General features: G+C 41.5%; 1 protein-coding gene across 3 annotated transcripts in view; it reads left to right on the top strand.

The window, feature by feature from the left end:
- Positions 1–16,544, top strand: part of TPP2 (tripeptidyl peptidase 2) — a 44,432-nt gene that overhangs the window by 26,889 nt on the left and 999 nt on the right. Inside the window, exons 23-29 of one of the 3 annotated variants that reach the window (XM_081857984.1) lie at positions 1,171–1,249; positions 3,527–3,565; positions 7,686–7,837; positions 7,978–8,074; positions 12,365–12,495; positions 14,623–14,830; positions 16,226–16,345. In XM_081857984.1, coding sequence (XP_081714110.1) covers positions 1,171–1,249; positions 3,527–3,565; positions 7,686–7,837; positions 7,978–8,074; positions 12,365–12,495; positions 14,623–14,830; positions 16,226–16,345 — 826 coding nt within the window. Of the gene's footprint in view, positions 1–1,170; positions 1,250–3,526; positions 3,566–7,685; positions 7,838–7,977; positions 8,075–12,364; positions 12,507–14,622; positions 14,831–16,225; positions 16,346–16,544 lie in introns of those variants that run through there. The other 2 variants (XM_081857985.1, XM_081857986.1) reach the window with 2 other exon arrangements.

Genomic DNA, 16,544 nt, shown 5'->3' with positions numbered 1-16,544 from the left:
GAAAGGCTTGACCAGAGACTGGCCTAGGGGAATACCCTCAGCTCCTCTTTCTCCAATCTCCACTGAGAATAGTTGCGGATGTTTAGATCTCTTTTGCTACCCTCCCAACCTAGCACAGCAAAGCAAAGAGAGCACAATAATAATAATAATAATAATAATAATAATAATAATAATAATTTTTTATTTATACCCCGCCCTCCCCAGCCAAGGCCGGGCTCAGAGCGGCTTACAAACAATAATAAAAACAAGAAGAATGACTACAACTTAAAAACAAAAATAAAATACAACATTAAAATAATGGAACATTAAAATATTAAAATGTAGCCTCATCGCAGGAGGAGAAGGAAAAGAAAAAAAAGAAGAAAAAAGAGAGAGGGAGGGAGGGAATCAAATTGGCTCCAAGCCAAAGGCCAGGCGGAACAACTCTGTCTTACAGGCCCTGCGGAAAGAAATCAGATCCTGCAGGGCCCTGGTCTCATGAGGCAGAGCGTTCCACCAGGCCAGAGCCAGAGTTGAAAAGGCCCTGGCTCTGGTTGAAGCCAATCTAACTTCCTTAGGGCCCGGGACCACTAGGGTGTTGCTATTTATGGACCTTGAGGCTCTCTGTGGGGCATACCGGGAGAGGCGGTCCCGTAGGTACGAGGGTCCTAGGCCGTGAAGGGCTTTAAAGGTCAAAAGCAGCACCTTAAATCTGACCCTGTACTCCACCGGGAGCCAGTGCAGCTTGAAAAGCACTGGGTGAATATGCTCCCATGGCAGAGACCCCGTGAGGAGCCTCACTGCAGCATTCTGTACCCGCTGGAGTTTCTGGGACAGATTCAAGGGCAGCCCCGCATAGAGCGAATTACAGTAGTCAAGCCTGGAAATGACTGTCGCATGGATCACTGTGGCCAAGTCGGGGCGGGAAAGGTAAGGGACCAACTGCTTGATGCGGCGAAGGTGGAAAAATGTCGCCTTGGTGGTTGCTGTAACCTGCGCCTCCATGGAAAGGCTTGGCTTCACAGCTTTTGACTCAGTGTGTGTCTTGCCCCAGTCCTTCACAGCTTGGGGGTACGCTTTGCCATATTTCCCAGTCCCTTATTACACTAAATCTCTTCTGTGACCATTTTATGCATTGGGCGTTTTATACTATGTACCGTTCATTGTGTGCTATATTTCCCTTTTTGTTAGAGTACCTAAAGGAGCAAGTCCAGGCTGTTACCTTGCAGGATCATTAACTCTTTCAAAGACTGATCTTGGAAAGAAAGCGGTGAGTTGTTTTTGTTTTTTTATAAAAACACCCAAGTTGATAAACTTGCATTTTTCAAAAAGAAATCTGCCATTTACTGCCATTTTAAATGGCCGATAACTTTCCACGCACCTCCAATGCCAAATTCTTCTGTTTAAAAATCAAACAGGTTTTAATATTTTCAGCTTCATTTTGAGTGTGTATGTTTGCAATAACTTCCAGTACTTCATATTATCCAACACTTTATATTATGATAGACACTATCAAGACATACTTAACATGGTGCTTCTTATCCAGCTATTTTCCCCTTAGATAATGTACTTTTTTGCACCATAGAGCACAAAGTCCTATCTCACTTCCTCTAGACGTTGGAGGTTGTTAGTTTCCAATGCTCCTTCATTTGATTCTCTATTGGTGTGAAGTTTCATCTGCCTTATATAATACAAAGCTGTAAAAAGTGATCTGGCATCCTTTGTATTTATGCAGAGAACTAGGGAAATAATATTCTCCCTCAAACAGATTTTCATTAAGGATACAAATCGGTAAGCATTGCCACTGAGCGAATATGTGTTCATTTCAGTGATTGCAGTAACAATAGTGTTTGCTGGATTGTGCCCGAGTCTGGTTGCAAAAGTTAAGTCATTTTCTTATTTGCTCACTTCACATTTTTAAGGATTACTTTTTAAAAAATCTACTCTGTGTTGAGCAGGCTAGAGGTCACTTTCCAATAGACATAAATTCCTTCATTCTAAAAGGTTAGGTAAGTGAGCTAAATGTAATAGGATTGTGAGAAGGTGCGACAAAATTTAAGACATTTCCAGAGGTCAGCATCAATATAATTGTGATCCAGGAACTCTCTCAGCAGCCTTATACTTCATTTTTAAAATTAAATCGCCTTCCAAATAAGCTTTTTGGTCAGAGCTGGCCAATTATGGAAAAGGGTCATTTGTCAGTTTCATATTGGACTTGTAGTTTTGTTTTGCATCACTATGCCATGTTGGAGTGGGATCGGGGAGGAAGAATTAGAGAACCACTTGCCAATTGTACCTTCTGGCCACAACGTGGCAGAGAGGAGTAGAACCATTAGCAGCAGTGGCCAAAAATAGTGGTGGTATTTTCCCTACACTTAGGGGGTTTTTTGAGCTGGTTCTACCCATATAGAATATTTTTCTGCCATCCTGGCTCGCTTTTCTGCCTGCTTGCATCAGTACAGGTGGAGGATTATATTGGCAATTAATAGTGCTTACAGAAGAACAGTACCTCCAGCTGTTTTTGGACTACAACTCCCATCATCCTTAGCTAGCAGGACCAGTGGTCAGGGATTATGGGGAACACTGCAGTAGAGTATTAACAGTCGATTCTACCCCAGCTCATTTTCTTCTGGACTGTAAATATTTTATCTACCAATGCTAAAGGATTACCGTTGTAGCACGTTTTGGTGAAGTACAGCCAGGAGAAAAATGGATCAGAACTTGACATATTTTTGAAGATGCTTTCAAGACCAGTGTTCACAAGCCGCTCACCAAAGTGAAGTCACTGAGAAGACAAGTTGGTCTCAAGGGAGAACCTTAGGCTAGATCATATAGCTATTTAAAGAAATTTAACACGGTGGCCATAGGCTTGCTTAAACCAGCCTAACTGCTTTGCCCTATATCTTCCTGACCTCATTTTTTGTGTGTTTTGATGCTAAAGAAATAATTTCGTTAATGGCGGCTGTGTTGTGTGCGGGAAAAGCTGTTGACCAAGGAAGGCAGGGTATAATGTATGAGCATGTCAGTGTGTGCATAATGATTTCAAGAGAACCAAAGTCTCAAGCTGGCTTGAACATTTGGTCAGAATTTCTCCACACAGTCCTGTTGCGGAGTGTTAAAAACAATAGCATCCATCATCTTGCGTTCCTGCTACAACCAGCGGCATATTCAGAGGGAGACAGAAATTGAGGTGTTCAGGTACTTAGGTTTTTTTTTTAACTTGGGACGGGGAGCAGCTTCCGTTAACTTGTTGCTAAATAATTGAGATTGCCACATTCACTTTATGGTGGTCGTGTCAAAAGCTCAATTTGATTAGCTCTCTTAACATTTGCTTGCTTTTTTAATAACAACAACAACCTAAAGTGCAACAGGATACATTAGTTTTATTCTAATATGCTCAGATATTATCTTATAAGCAATATTTAAAGGGAACAAGGCACTGACTTTTAGGTCCCTGAGTAGAGAACAAAAACGTGATGGGAGGAGGTGGCTCCATTCCACAGAGTTTTGTGCATGTGTTCTTACAGTGTGTTATTCTAACTCCCAGGGGCAGTCTGCAGCAAAGCGACAAGGAAAGTTTAAAAAGGTACTGATTGTCAGTTTTTGAAAGATGTGCTTAAGTCTTTTTGCATATGACTTAAAGTATTATACTGAGTTGACTTCTCTGTATTCGCAGTTGCCTTTAATACAAAATGAACCATGCTTCTTGAGCATCACCTCTTTTTTTGAATAGTGACGCATTATAATATAGCAGTGGTCATGGGCGTACACATAAAAATTGGACTTTGCCCTGCAGAATCCATTTGTTTCAAAGGGAATTTTCTCCTACCTAGCTACTCCAACCCCGCGAGACTATCCACCAGCCACAAAGCAAAGACGAGATGAACTATACATACAATGTTCACACAGTGTTGTCATTTGAACGCCACCATTTGCAGATCAGGACTATAAGGCCCGCCATGGGTTTCTGATAAGGCCCACCATGGGTTCCAGTTGGGCCTGCAAGGGCATTTTTCCCAAACCACACCAAGCTGCCCACATATGACATCAGGCCCAGGACAGGTGGAGTTGCAGCTGCCAGTGCCTTAAAGTGCTTTCCCAATTGTGCATTGGCTTGTGGTTGAGGGAGTATAGTCAGTTGCTGCAGAAAGTTAAGCCCAAAGTTGGTGCGTGTTATTGACTTCAATGTTCTGTGGAGCTCTCCACTCTTTATGTTCTATGGAATCAGCTGCGCTGAGTTTCTCTTATTGGAGGAGACTCTGCAGTCAGCCAGTCCTTGAAGGGAGTTGCAAAATGCTGATGGTCAACTCTTTGCAAGCTCCGCATGATGTCCCCAGGATTGCAAGCACTTTAAAGCACCCATCACCTGATTAGCCCACCTGTCTAATTTGGCCTGCAAAGGGTATGAGAAATTCAGATTTGGCTCACCATTCATATATGATTTGCCACCCCAATCTGGCCCAGTATTGCCAGCTTTTAGAGACGACCTGCTTAGTGGGTCTTGGAAGGAAGTCTTTCCCATCACCTGCTACATGGGGTTGTCAGAGATTGAAGGTGCGACCTTCTCTGCACAGAGAATTTACTCTGATCATGGAGCTGTGATGGCCCAGTGCATTTTTCTTAACACAGCTCTCCCCTTTACATTATCAGTTATCATTGTCTGGGTTAAATGATTACAACGACCAGTGCAAATATTATGATAGAGCCATCGTGATCTAGGCAGAGGGAATGTTACTTCTGGTCCCCCTTGCTGAACAGACGCTTCTTGTTCTGCTAGCAACATTTTGTGGAATAGAATTTAAATCTGATTGCATCTGATCTAGTTTATTATAACAGTGTGAGATTGTAAAAGAAGAGGGGCCCTGCACATTCGTGGTCTCAGAATCTCTGTATATGCTTGGCAAATGAAACTGAGCGAATCCTGTGCTTCCTATGCAGAGGTTTGAGGTTGCTGTGGAGTCTGAGAAATATTTCCAGAAGGTGCCTTCAGTCTTCTCTGGGAACGAAGAATATTAGTAGCCTGCTCTGTTTTGTGTTCTTGTAGTGAGGGGGGATGTAGCAAACTAAGCAAGAGTAGTCTACCAGCAGATGGAGACAGCAGGTGAAGATTACAGGGTCATTACCAATGTTGTTTTAAGCATTTCTTCTCACTTGTTGTGGATTAGCACTGTCCCGCTTGATTTGCGCTACTTTTTAATGCCAGGAGATTATTGCTGTTTTCCAAGCTCTGTGCAGTCAGTTCATTTATTGTTCAGGAGACCTCCGTGAACTTTTTGCATTGATCCCATAAACCAGGGGCAGGAATCGTATCTCTTCAGTGAGGAGACACTTACCAGAAAATGCTAACATCTTTCAACTCTACATACTAATTTAATTTGATCATACTGTGATGGTGCTGCTGCTGCTACTGATTTTATATCCTTTAGAAGACATTGTTCATCTGTAGCTTGATAGCATAATTCCTAAAAGTGATTGCCATTTGCCTGGGTCTGTTGTACCTTGGGGAGACTTCTCATGGATTCTTGCATTTTGAGGGCATTTGTGTTATATAATGCTGCTGGAATTAATATTTTGAAAGAAGAATCACATGTACATAACTATGCATTCACATAATTTCCTCTGAAGCCGTGCATGCAACATAGCTTCGTGACTTTCTCTTTGAGCACCAAAATCTCAGCTGATAAGTTTCCTCCTAGTTGCTGTTCCAATTCTTTTTTGTTGTTTATGAAAGTGTTTACATATAGTCATCTCATGAAATATAAGGGCAGGGAAGAAAAAATAAATATGTACAATAAAACACAATTGAAAGCAGAATCTTTGAGATGACTGGCTAAATGTTAAGCAGCTGCATGGGCTTCCTGGAACAGTTCTAGAGAAATGGGCAGAAAAGCAGTGGTCTGGCCCTGATCCTTGCCTTTTAGGAAAGGGAGAGCAGTTTCCCTTTTACATGAGTCTACTTCACCCATTTCACTGATTCACACTGGAGGCTGTGTGTTGGTTGGGGAGAGCTCAGGGATGAGACCTACTCTCTGGGGAATCAGTAGACCCCAACTGAGATGTTCTAAAAAGAGATGGATTTGGCAGGGACTCTGATTTAGTGAAAGCAAGCTGCTGTATGAGAGTTCAACAAACCAAGGATGGTATTCTGTAGTCATACTTTGTGTGTTTTTCCTTCAGCGGAAAATGGTGGTGTTTTTCAGAAGCCTAACACGTATCAAGATAAAAGGTTGTATTCAGTGTAGCATCAAGCAGTTTGCTGTGTCAGCATAAGAATTTATTGTTGTGAGTGGAACAGTCTTCCCCCCCATGTGGACCCTTAACCTGTTCTAGGGTTTTCCCCCCAAGCCTCTAGTGTAAATTTGGAGATGGTGCAGGGCATGTGCAGGATGGGAAAATCTTGTTGCGCTATTGCTAATCCCTGCACTAGTACAACTACTTAGTTAAATACTGCCCACAGGTATTGTTAAATGTGAGGTTTCACCATGTTGGGGTTTGACGCCAATGCTATTGTAATGATCTTTTTTTTTTAAAAAAAAACAACCTGCTTAAAAAAATTAAATACCTTCTTCAACTATGTGATCATGAGAATTATGACAGTGCATAACAGGATGGGAAGAGTATAAGAATTTATTTTGTCCCACAGCTGGACTTTTCTGGTCAGGTTTTTCATCTGAACAAAATTCTACCGTGTTACTGCATCAGACATACCGTAATTTGTTTGCTCTGTTGGACAGCTGCATCCGATGCATTTTTCTTTATTGGGGGAGAAAAGTTAGAAAGGGAGTGTGAGATTTTGGAATCAAATAAGGCTCAACACATTTTATGTCAGTCTGCTGGGGTCTCTGTGATGGAATGAATGTGTAAGTCTGCTGGCTGAAATGACTTTGGATCACAATTTTAAAGGCTTAGGTGAATATACTAAATCATCTGAGCTACTCCTTGATCATTGCATAAGCTTATCTTCTTGTGCGGCTTCAAACGTAAGCAACAGCTCCCTTTTACTACTGCATTGCTCTTTCAGAAGTATAGTGTCAATAGATGTGTGAAACAGTCCCTGGATAGGGTTGTGCTTCTCTTAGACCAAGTGAGGAGCATACAGGTGCATTCAGACATAGGGGCTGCCTCAGTTGACCAGTTGCAGTGTCTGCCAGGATGCTAGTGGGGGCCAGGAAGTCACAAAACATAACTCCAGTTTTGTGCCGGTCACACTGGCTTACCAGTGAGCGTCTGTGCCCATTTCAGAGTGCTTTTCTTTAACCTTTAAAGCCCTAAGGGCCTTGTGAGCAGCTTAACTGAAGGACCATCTTTGCCCATATAATCCTGCCCATATGCTAAGGTCTGCTTCAGGGGTGTTTCTGGGGTGCCTGCCATCACGTTCCGTTAGTTTGGGGGGGGCACGAGAAATGGGGCCAATTACTTACGGTCCTAGAACTGTGGAACTCCCTGTTTTTGACTTGCGTATCTGTAACAGCGTGCAGGCAAACACTGGTGACCTTTCTCTTTAACTGAGATTACAATTCACTTGTGTGCTTACAGAGCAATTTCTTACGAGTACTCTGTATACTTGCTGATGTGATGATCATGCTTGTATCTTGCTTTGCTCTTGTTTGCGTAGCGTAGCCCTAAGAAAAAATACTTGGAAATAAATGCGAGAGAATATGGCTGCGCTTTGAGTACTATGCTTCCCCCCCCCCATACTTCTGCAGGATATAATTCCAGTTCACTATCATCTGATCCCATCACCAATAAAAAGTAAGAATGGCAACAAGGAGAAGGAGAAAGAGCCTGAAAAGGAAAAAGACGCAAAGGATGAATTTGCTGAAGCTTTAAGAGACCTGAAGATACAATGGATGACTAAGTAAGTTTCTGTTAGTCTCCTAGTGTCAAATTGCATCCTTCAAAGAACGGATTTATTAATAGAGTTTATGTCCCTTTTCCATGGTCTGCTACCCAGGGACTGCTCAGTCAGCAACTTCATTCATACTTTTTTCTCTTTAGGCTCGAGACCAGTGACATGTATAATGAATTGAAAGAGGCCTTCCCTAATCATCTGCCCTTGTATGTTGCAAGACTTCATCAGCTGGATTCTGAAAAGGTGAGAAGCATTTAAAAGAAACACCAAAATTGCACTCAGCAGTTTGTTTTTGTTTTTTTTAATAAATATTTATTCAAGATTTTTCAAATACAATATAAATGAACAAACAAAAGTGTTACTTAACATCACATATTTTCTTAATTCCTTTAGACTTCCCCGCATCTCCCGCTCCTGCGTTCCAAATTATAAGCATTAAACCAGCAATTTATCCCCTTGTCTCCATTCTTTCTATCAGATTTTCCATTATTATCTCTCAAATTTTAGAAACAGTTTGTTTCAATCCTTGAAAGGAAAATTTAGTTTTAGCCTGATCATTATCTAAAAATTTGTTTTTTCTTAAATTTAACTTATCTTCATACAACACTTCATCTATTTAAGTGGTGCCAAGTTAATTATAATCAAGCATCTTATTTAGCATTCATACAATTTATAATATTTTTGCAAATAAATCTTAAATTTTTTCCAGTCTTCTTCTGTCGTCTCCTCTCCCAGGTCTCAGATTCTGCCGGTCATCTCCGCCAGTTCCATGTAATCTATCAGTTGCATCTGCCATTCTTCCAGTGTGGGTAGATCTTGAGTTTTCCAGTACTTAGCGACAAGTATCCTTGCTGCTGTTGTTGCATACATAAAAAATGTTCGGTCCTTCTTTAACACCCCTTGGCCGACAATACCCAAAAGGAAGGCCTCTGGTTTCTTAGAGAAGGTATACTTATATACCTTTTTCAGTTCGTTATATATCATTTCCCAGAAAGCCTTCACTCTAGGGCAAGTCCACCAAAGGTGAAAGAACGTTCCTTCACTTTCCTTACATTTCCAGCATTTATTATCAGACAAGTGGTATATTTTTGCAAGTTTGACTGGGGTCATGTACCATCTATATATCATTTTCATTACATTTTCTTTCAAAGCATTACATGCAGTAAAGTTCAGCCCAGTAGTCCACAACCTTTCCCAGTCCTCAAACATAATATTGTGCCCAATGTCTTGTGCCCACTTTATCATGGCCGATTTGACCAATTCATCTTGTGTGTTCCATTTTAACAGCAAGTTATACATTCTTGATAGTACCTTAGTCTTAGGCTCTAGCAATTCTGTTTCTAGCTTCGATTTTTCCACCTGGAATCCTAACTTTTTATCGAGTTTGAAAACTTCTTTAATCTGAGCGTAATGTAACCAATCTTGGACTTTGTCTTTCATTTTCTCCTGACTCTGCAATTTCCAGTTATCCCCATCTTTTTCCAATATTTCCCAATATTTTGGCCATTTGGCCTCCATATTGAGCCTCTTCCGGGCCTTAGCTTCCAATGGTGAAAGCCACCTTGGAGTTTTATTCTCCAGTAAGTCTTTATATTTTGTCCAGACATTAAACACTGCTTTTCTGACAATATGATTCTTGAAAGCCTTGTGAATCTTAACCTTGTCATACCATAAATATGCATGCCAACCAAACGCATTGTCAAAAGCTTCCAAATCTAATACATCAGTGTCCTCGAGAAGCAGCCAATCTTTTAACCAGCAGAAAGCTGCTGATTCATAGTACAGCCTTAAGTCTGGCAGGGCAAAGCCCCCTCTTTCTTTTGCATCAGTTAATATCTTAAACTTAATTCTGGGCTTTTTGCCCTGCCAGACAAATTTAGAAATATCTCTCTGCCACTTCCGGAAGCACTCTGTTTTATCCACAATCTGTAGTGTTTGAAACAGAAACAACATTTTTGGCAATACATTCATCTTTACAGCAGCGATTCGGCCTAACAAGGAAAGTTTCAGTCTTGTCCAACTTTCTGCACTCAGCAGTTTTAAGTCTGCTCTTGGCCACATATTTGCACTTCATGTATCTTAAGCTTTGAATTCAGTGCTCTGGACAGCTGGGAATAGTGAACCCTCGTACCTACGGGGCCGCCTCTCCTGGTATGCCCCACGGAGGACCTTAAGGTCCATAAATAACAGCACTTTGGAGGTCCTGAGCCTCAAGGAGGTTAGATTGGTCTCAACTAGGGCCAGGGCCTTTTCAGCACTGGCCCCAACTTGGTGGAACACTCTGTCACAAGAGACCAGGACCCTGCAGGATTTGACATCTTTCTGCTGGGCCTGCAAGATGGCGCTGTTCTGCCTGGCCTTCAGCTTAGACTCACTCTGACCCCTTATATGGGATTTGGCATATAAACTTTCCCTTGCCGTTTCTGCTGGCCCATGTAGGACCAGCATGGATAGCTGGCTTGGGTGAATATCTGATGTTTCCTCCCTTTATGGTCTTGATTTATGGGCTACACTAAAATGAGGCTGCATTTTAAGCTGTATTTTAAGCCGTATTTTAATTAACTGTTTTTGTTTTTTTCTATTACATTTTATTGTAATTTATATTTGATGTTAGCCATCCTGAGCCTGGCCCTGGCCGGAGAGGGCGGGGTATAAATAAAAATTTATTATTATTATTACTTAGATTTTGTTTAGGGGATTGGTACTTAGATAGATCAGTGCTTTGGTGAGGTTGACGCATCAGAGCAGGAGTTGGAGATCAGAAATTGGCAGTACTGAGAAACAAGCAGCAGAACGTTTAAGTTTTCCGGAATATTCTGTGACTGGTTTTAAGGTGGTCACCCTTGAATAAAAGTACTCCAAAAGAAAATTCCAGTGTGAAGCAACTAAAGCAAAATAGATTGGGCATTTCAGTTCTGCCACATGTAACTCAAGCTACAATCATACAATTTTATCATGCTACATGTGTTAAACTAGCTTCTCAATACCTGGATGTTTATAATCGCTAACATTGCCCTGTTTGCTTCTTGGTAATTATCTGCTTGGTAATCCTCTTGCATTTTCCTCCCCTCAGACTTCGTTCCCCCTAAATTCACCATCATATATATGTACATAACATGGGCGTAATGGTTGGGCAAGGACCTGGGAGAGCAGGATTTGAATCCCCACTCAGCTATGAAGCTCACTGGGTGACTTTGGACCAGTCACCATCTCTTGGCCTAACCCTACCTCACAGGATTGTTGTGAGGACTAAATGAGGAGGGGGAGAATCCTGTACATCACCTTGAGATCCTTGGATGATAAAGGTGGTATAAAGTAAGGGTAAAGGGACCCCTGACCATTAGGTCCAGTTGTGGCCGACTCTGGGGTTGCGGCGCTCATCTCGCTTTATTGGCCGAGGGAGCTGGCGTACAGCTTCCAGGTCATGTGGCCAGCATGACTAAGCTGCTTCTGGCAAACCACAGCAGCGCATGGAAACGCCGTTTACCTTCCCACTGGAGCGGTACCTATTTATCTACTTGCACTTTGACATGCTTTCGAACTGCTAGGGTGGCAGGAGCAGGGACCGAGCAACAGGAGCTCACCCCGTCGCGGGGATTCGAACCGCCGGCCTTCTGATCGGCAAGTCCTAGGCTCTGTGGTTTAACCCACAACGCCACCTGCATCCCTTTAAAGGTGGTATATAATAATAATAATAATAATAATAATAATAATAATAATAATAATAATAATTTATTATTTATACCCCGCCCATCTGGCTGGGCCTCCCCAGCCACTCTGGGCGGCTTCCATAAAAACCAAAAATACAGTAAAATATCACACGTTAAAAACTTCCCTGAACAGGGCAGCCTTAAGATGTCTTCTGAATGTCAGGTAGTTGTTTATCACTTTGACATCTGCTGGAAGGGCGTTCCACAGGGCGGGCGCCACTACCGAGAAGGCCCTCTGCCTGGTTCCCTGTAGCTTTGCTTCTCACAATGAGGGAACCGCCAGAAGGCCCTCGGCGCTGGACCTCAGCGTCCGGGCAGAATGATGGGGGTGGGGACGCTCCTTCAGGTATACTGGACCGAGGCCGTCCAGTTATATTACATATAAATTTATATTACATATAAATGTAATAAATAATAAGTTTCCCAATTTAGGATTGCCTTTCCTTCATTTGATGAAGTTGTCCACAAAAGCCTATGCCATAGTAAGCCTGTTAGTCTTTAAAGTGGCCCAAGATTCTTAAGGAGCGTTGATCTTTAATCCAGCGTTACATAAACCTCTTTGGCCTTTCCCTCCAATACTGCTGAAAACTAGTAACCACCAGCAATATTTTATTATCCCAGTATTGCAGCAAGAACTTAAACTGGTAAATCATAGAAACATATTCTTCTTTTAGGGCTTTGTGTCCCCCCAATATTGTGCATCATGATTCCTGATCTTATGTTATTGGGTCCATGACAGAGATATTGAATGACTGTATATGTTAGCATTAATGTCTCTTTATGCATGAGTAATAATGCAATGTGCTTTGTTTGTTTCCACTAGGAAAGAATGAAAAGGTTGAGCGACATTATTGAGGCAGCTAATACGGTTATCTCACATATTGATCAAACAGCCCTCGCCATTTATCTCGCTATGAAGACAGATCCCAGACCTGATGCTGCTACTATAAAAAAGTACCTAACCAGTAAATACTTTTTCCTTGCATCTTATTTCTGCAACTTAGCCTAAGGCTGTCCCCACTTTGTAGCTTCAAAGATGACGTTACTCTAAAGCTGAAATTATTTTAAAGATCAATTTCGTGATCCTGATAGGACAACAGTGGCCACCAACCAACATAATGTCCATTTGTTGCAGTGAGCCTTAATGTGTTGAACTTTTTGTGTTGGATTGTGGCCAGTGACAATTAGAAGCAGCTTTGAATTGAAGCGTCTTCTGCCCTAAATTTTAGTATGAAATAGATGGTAGTGGCTGGGATTTTTATTATGGGTGTTGTAAGTAGTTAGAGACCATGATCTGCATGAGCAATCAGGCAAGAGTCTTAAGTTCAGAATTGAAATCCACAGGTTTTCTAAGCAGCATCTTGTGAACTATTATTCAGTACAGAACGCTGAAATATTCAGAATAATTACTGGACTGAGTTAAGACCAGAAATCTTGCATTGGGAATACATTATAACTCAGCCTCCCCCACCCCTCCAGATGTTTTAGATCACAACATTTGTTTTGCTAGTAAGAATATTGCATAATGCAACACATCCTTTTATTTAAAGCTTTTGATAGCCCTATATATTAATTGAAAACCTTTGACATCAGTTGTATTTCACCATCTTTTTAAAACATGTCTTAAGTATCAATATCTTAAATAACTATATGAATTACCTTTAAAGATTTCAACACCAAACATTTAAATGAATTATATAAATGGGTAGAAATTCGGTTCCCTTAGAGCAGCAAGCGATCTGACCTTAAATCTGTTGTTCCATATATGAATGAGATTGTCGGGTTCCATTTATTCATTTACTCCCTTATTATTTTATATGTACAAGTCATCCCTGTCAACTGCCAAATTTCCAGCTGTTCCCATATCTTTCTAATTTTTTCCATTCTCAGAACTTGGCTCATTTTTGCAAAAGCATGTGTGCTTGAAAGCAAACTGCAAGCATTTTTACATGAGCTGTGTACCAGGCAGGCCTTGACCCTCCCCGCAAGCAAGGCAGAGAGATTACCAGGCTCTGGGATGCTCTCAAGGGACCTTGCATGGCCATCTGAGTTTCCATGAGATCTCACAAAAGCGTCCCACAGCCCAGTAAGCCAGTTGGAAAGCTTAAAAGTTCTTTCTACTTCGGGAAAACCCTTTGCAAAAGGAGCTTTTAAGCTCTCTGCCTTCCGTGCATTTCATTTGCGCAATTTCAACTTCGTAAAGCTGAAATCACACATGCTAGATGTCAATGGGATAAGTAACAATACAACCTTTAGAAGTCATGTGAAGGCAGCCCTGTATAGTGAAGTTTTTTTTAATGTTTGAAGTTTTATTATGGTTTTCATATATGCTGGAAGCCTCCCAGAGTTGCTGGGACAACCCAGTCAGATGGGCAAGGTACAAATAATAAAATTATTATTGTTAAGCTAAATTCGCATAGGTTGTGATTGTACTGTAGCAGATTAATTCTGTATGCCCAAATAGGAACACTGTGTATTTTAAATAACTGAATTATTATTTTGACTGCGTCAGACCAACACAGCTACCTACCTGAATCTTGAATTATTATTATTTAACTATACAGCCTTTAGATGGCATGTGAAGGCAGCCCTGTATAGGGAAGTTTTTTTAATGTTATATTTTGTTTTCATGTATGTTGGAAGTGGCTGGGGCAACCCAGTCAGATGGGTGGGGCACACAAAATATAATAATAGTAGTAGTAGTAGTAGTAGTAGTAGTAGTAGTAGTAAATAATTAAATTTATATACTGCCCTATAACTGCAGGTCTCAGGAAATCAAAATATAAAATCACAAAATGCATAATCAAAATAAAATCAATATTTATTTAGGGTACTTGTGCCTTCCTTGCAACGTAGCAGTTTGTGTTCTTTTTGTCTAAATATAATAGATAGTTGAGTTTTGGCATGTATATAAAATAACCAGTTGTTGAAATATTTGGGAGTAATGGAGATGGGACCCTGTATATACACCCATTATAAATGATTTATTATTCAGTTTGTGCGGCTCAGGACTCTCTTTTTATATAAAAAGGGCATGCTTCACTGCAAATGCTGTCATCCTCTTGTGTGCTTCCCATTTAGTGAGATGGACAAGCAGAAATCTACGTTAGTGGATGCTCTCTGTCGGAAAGGAAGTGCGTTGTCCGACCAAATCCTGCAGTTTCAGGCCCAAGAAGGGGCTGTGTCAGGCGATGCAGAATCTAAAGATGACCAGCAGGAGGGTGGCTTGGATGCTCTGGCAGAAACTTTCTGGGAAATAACCAAATGGACTGACCTGTTTGACACCAAGGTAAATGGAAGTGGGGGAGCAAAATTAGATTCCTATAACGGAAGGAGGGAATCCTTCATATGCTGTTTATACAGACTGGTTTTCTGTGTGGTCTCAACTTTAGCCTTTGGTAAAACTGTGTATTCATACACAGCAGAGAATGCCAACACAATAACAGAAATCTTTATTAGTTATTGGTTTTTATTATTGGTTTTATTTATTGGTTATTCTTGGTTTTTAATCCAGATTTGTAGGATTGCAGCCACTCGCCACAGCCAACTTCATGGGGTTTGTTTGTTTTTTGGACAAAAGCCTTACAATTTTTCATACTGTAGAGTGTAGATAACAAAAGCATACAATCAAATCTGCAGAAAAATATAGTCCCGTTTTTAAAATCGTGAATGTTTTCATAAGTGTAAGCATCGTCTTGCTACATCAGGCCAGAAATGGTTTTGTGCAACCTTCCACTTTCAAGCCTCGCCATCCAGGCAATGATGATTCCCCTCTTGGCTCCTCCACCTCTGTGCATTTATTGTAAGGCATGGTCACCTAGTTCTATGGCCCTGTTGCAGCCTTCACCAATCCAGTGAATCATGCAGCTGCTGGGAGTTCTAGCCCAAAGCATCGGGAGAGCAAAGTGTTGGAAATTGCTGCTTTCCTGTAACTAAGCTTAAGTTGGGATGTGGGTGGCGCTGCGGGTTAAACCACAGAGCCTAGGACTTGCCGATCAGAAGGTCGGCGGTTCGAATCCCCGCGACGGGGTGAGCTCCCGTTGCTTGGTCCCTGCTCCTGCCAACCTAGCAATTCGAAAGCACAAAGTGCAAGTAGATAAATAGGTTCTGGCGGGAAGGTAAACTGCATTTCCGTGCACTGCTCTGGTTCGCCAGAAGCGGCTTAGTCATGCTGGCCACATGACCCAGAAACTGTACGCCAGCTCCCTTGGTCACTAAAGCGAGATGAGCACCGCAACCCCAGAGTCGGTCATGACTGGACCTAATGGTCAGGGGTCACTTTACCTTTACCTTTACCTTTTTAAGCTCAAGTTAAGCACGTGTAGCTGAAATAGTGTTGCCTTGTTTCCCTGGTGTTGAATTTGAAATGGTAAGCTCTTTGGGGCCAGAGACCTGTCCTCTTGCATACTCTGCAAAGTGCATGATGGTACAATGTAAAATAACTTCTCTTCTTACAAATATTTAATTTTGGAGGGATCCGACAGCCTCCCAGCTTTTGCTTTAGCAGCATTAAGGAATGGTTAGCGTTAGGGCAGCTTCAGCCACCTAGAAACGGTCTTGTGCTTCCCCACACCTCTTGCACTGCTGGTGTCAAGTCTGAAATAGAACAGGGGCTGGTAAACTTTGGAGACCAAGATGTTTTCCTGGCTTACAAATCTCCCCTTTTATTTTGCGCCCCTTGTAGGTTTTACCATTTGCCTATAAGCACGCCCTGGTAAATAAAATGTACGGCCGAGGTCTCAAATTTGCAACAAAGCTTGCGGAAGAGAAACCTACCAAAGAAAACTTGAAGAATTGCATACTGGTAAGTAATCTTCATTATTACCTCGGCTAACTCAAAGCTGCATGCAAGTTTCGTTGGTATTTTTGGAAGTTTATGAAAAGGTTACAGCTCCCCCCAAAAAGGTAGAGAATCAGGTTTGTTCATATGTAATATTTTTTCCCCCTTTGGCTACTTAATAGAATGCAATTTTTAAAAAGTCAACATTTTTAGTAGACTTTGA

This window comes from Podarcis erhardii (genome assembly GCF_964252035.2).
Source record: "Podarcis erhardii genome assembly, chromosome: 4".
NCBI classification, from domain to species: domain Eukaryota; kingdom Metazoa; phylum Chordata; class Lepidosauria; order Squamata; family Lacertidae; genus Podarcis; species Podarcis erhardii.
This window is presented reverse-complemented; position numbering and strand designations above follow the sequence as displayed.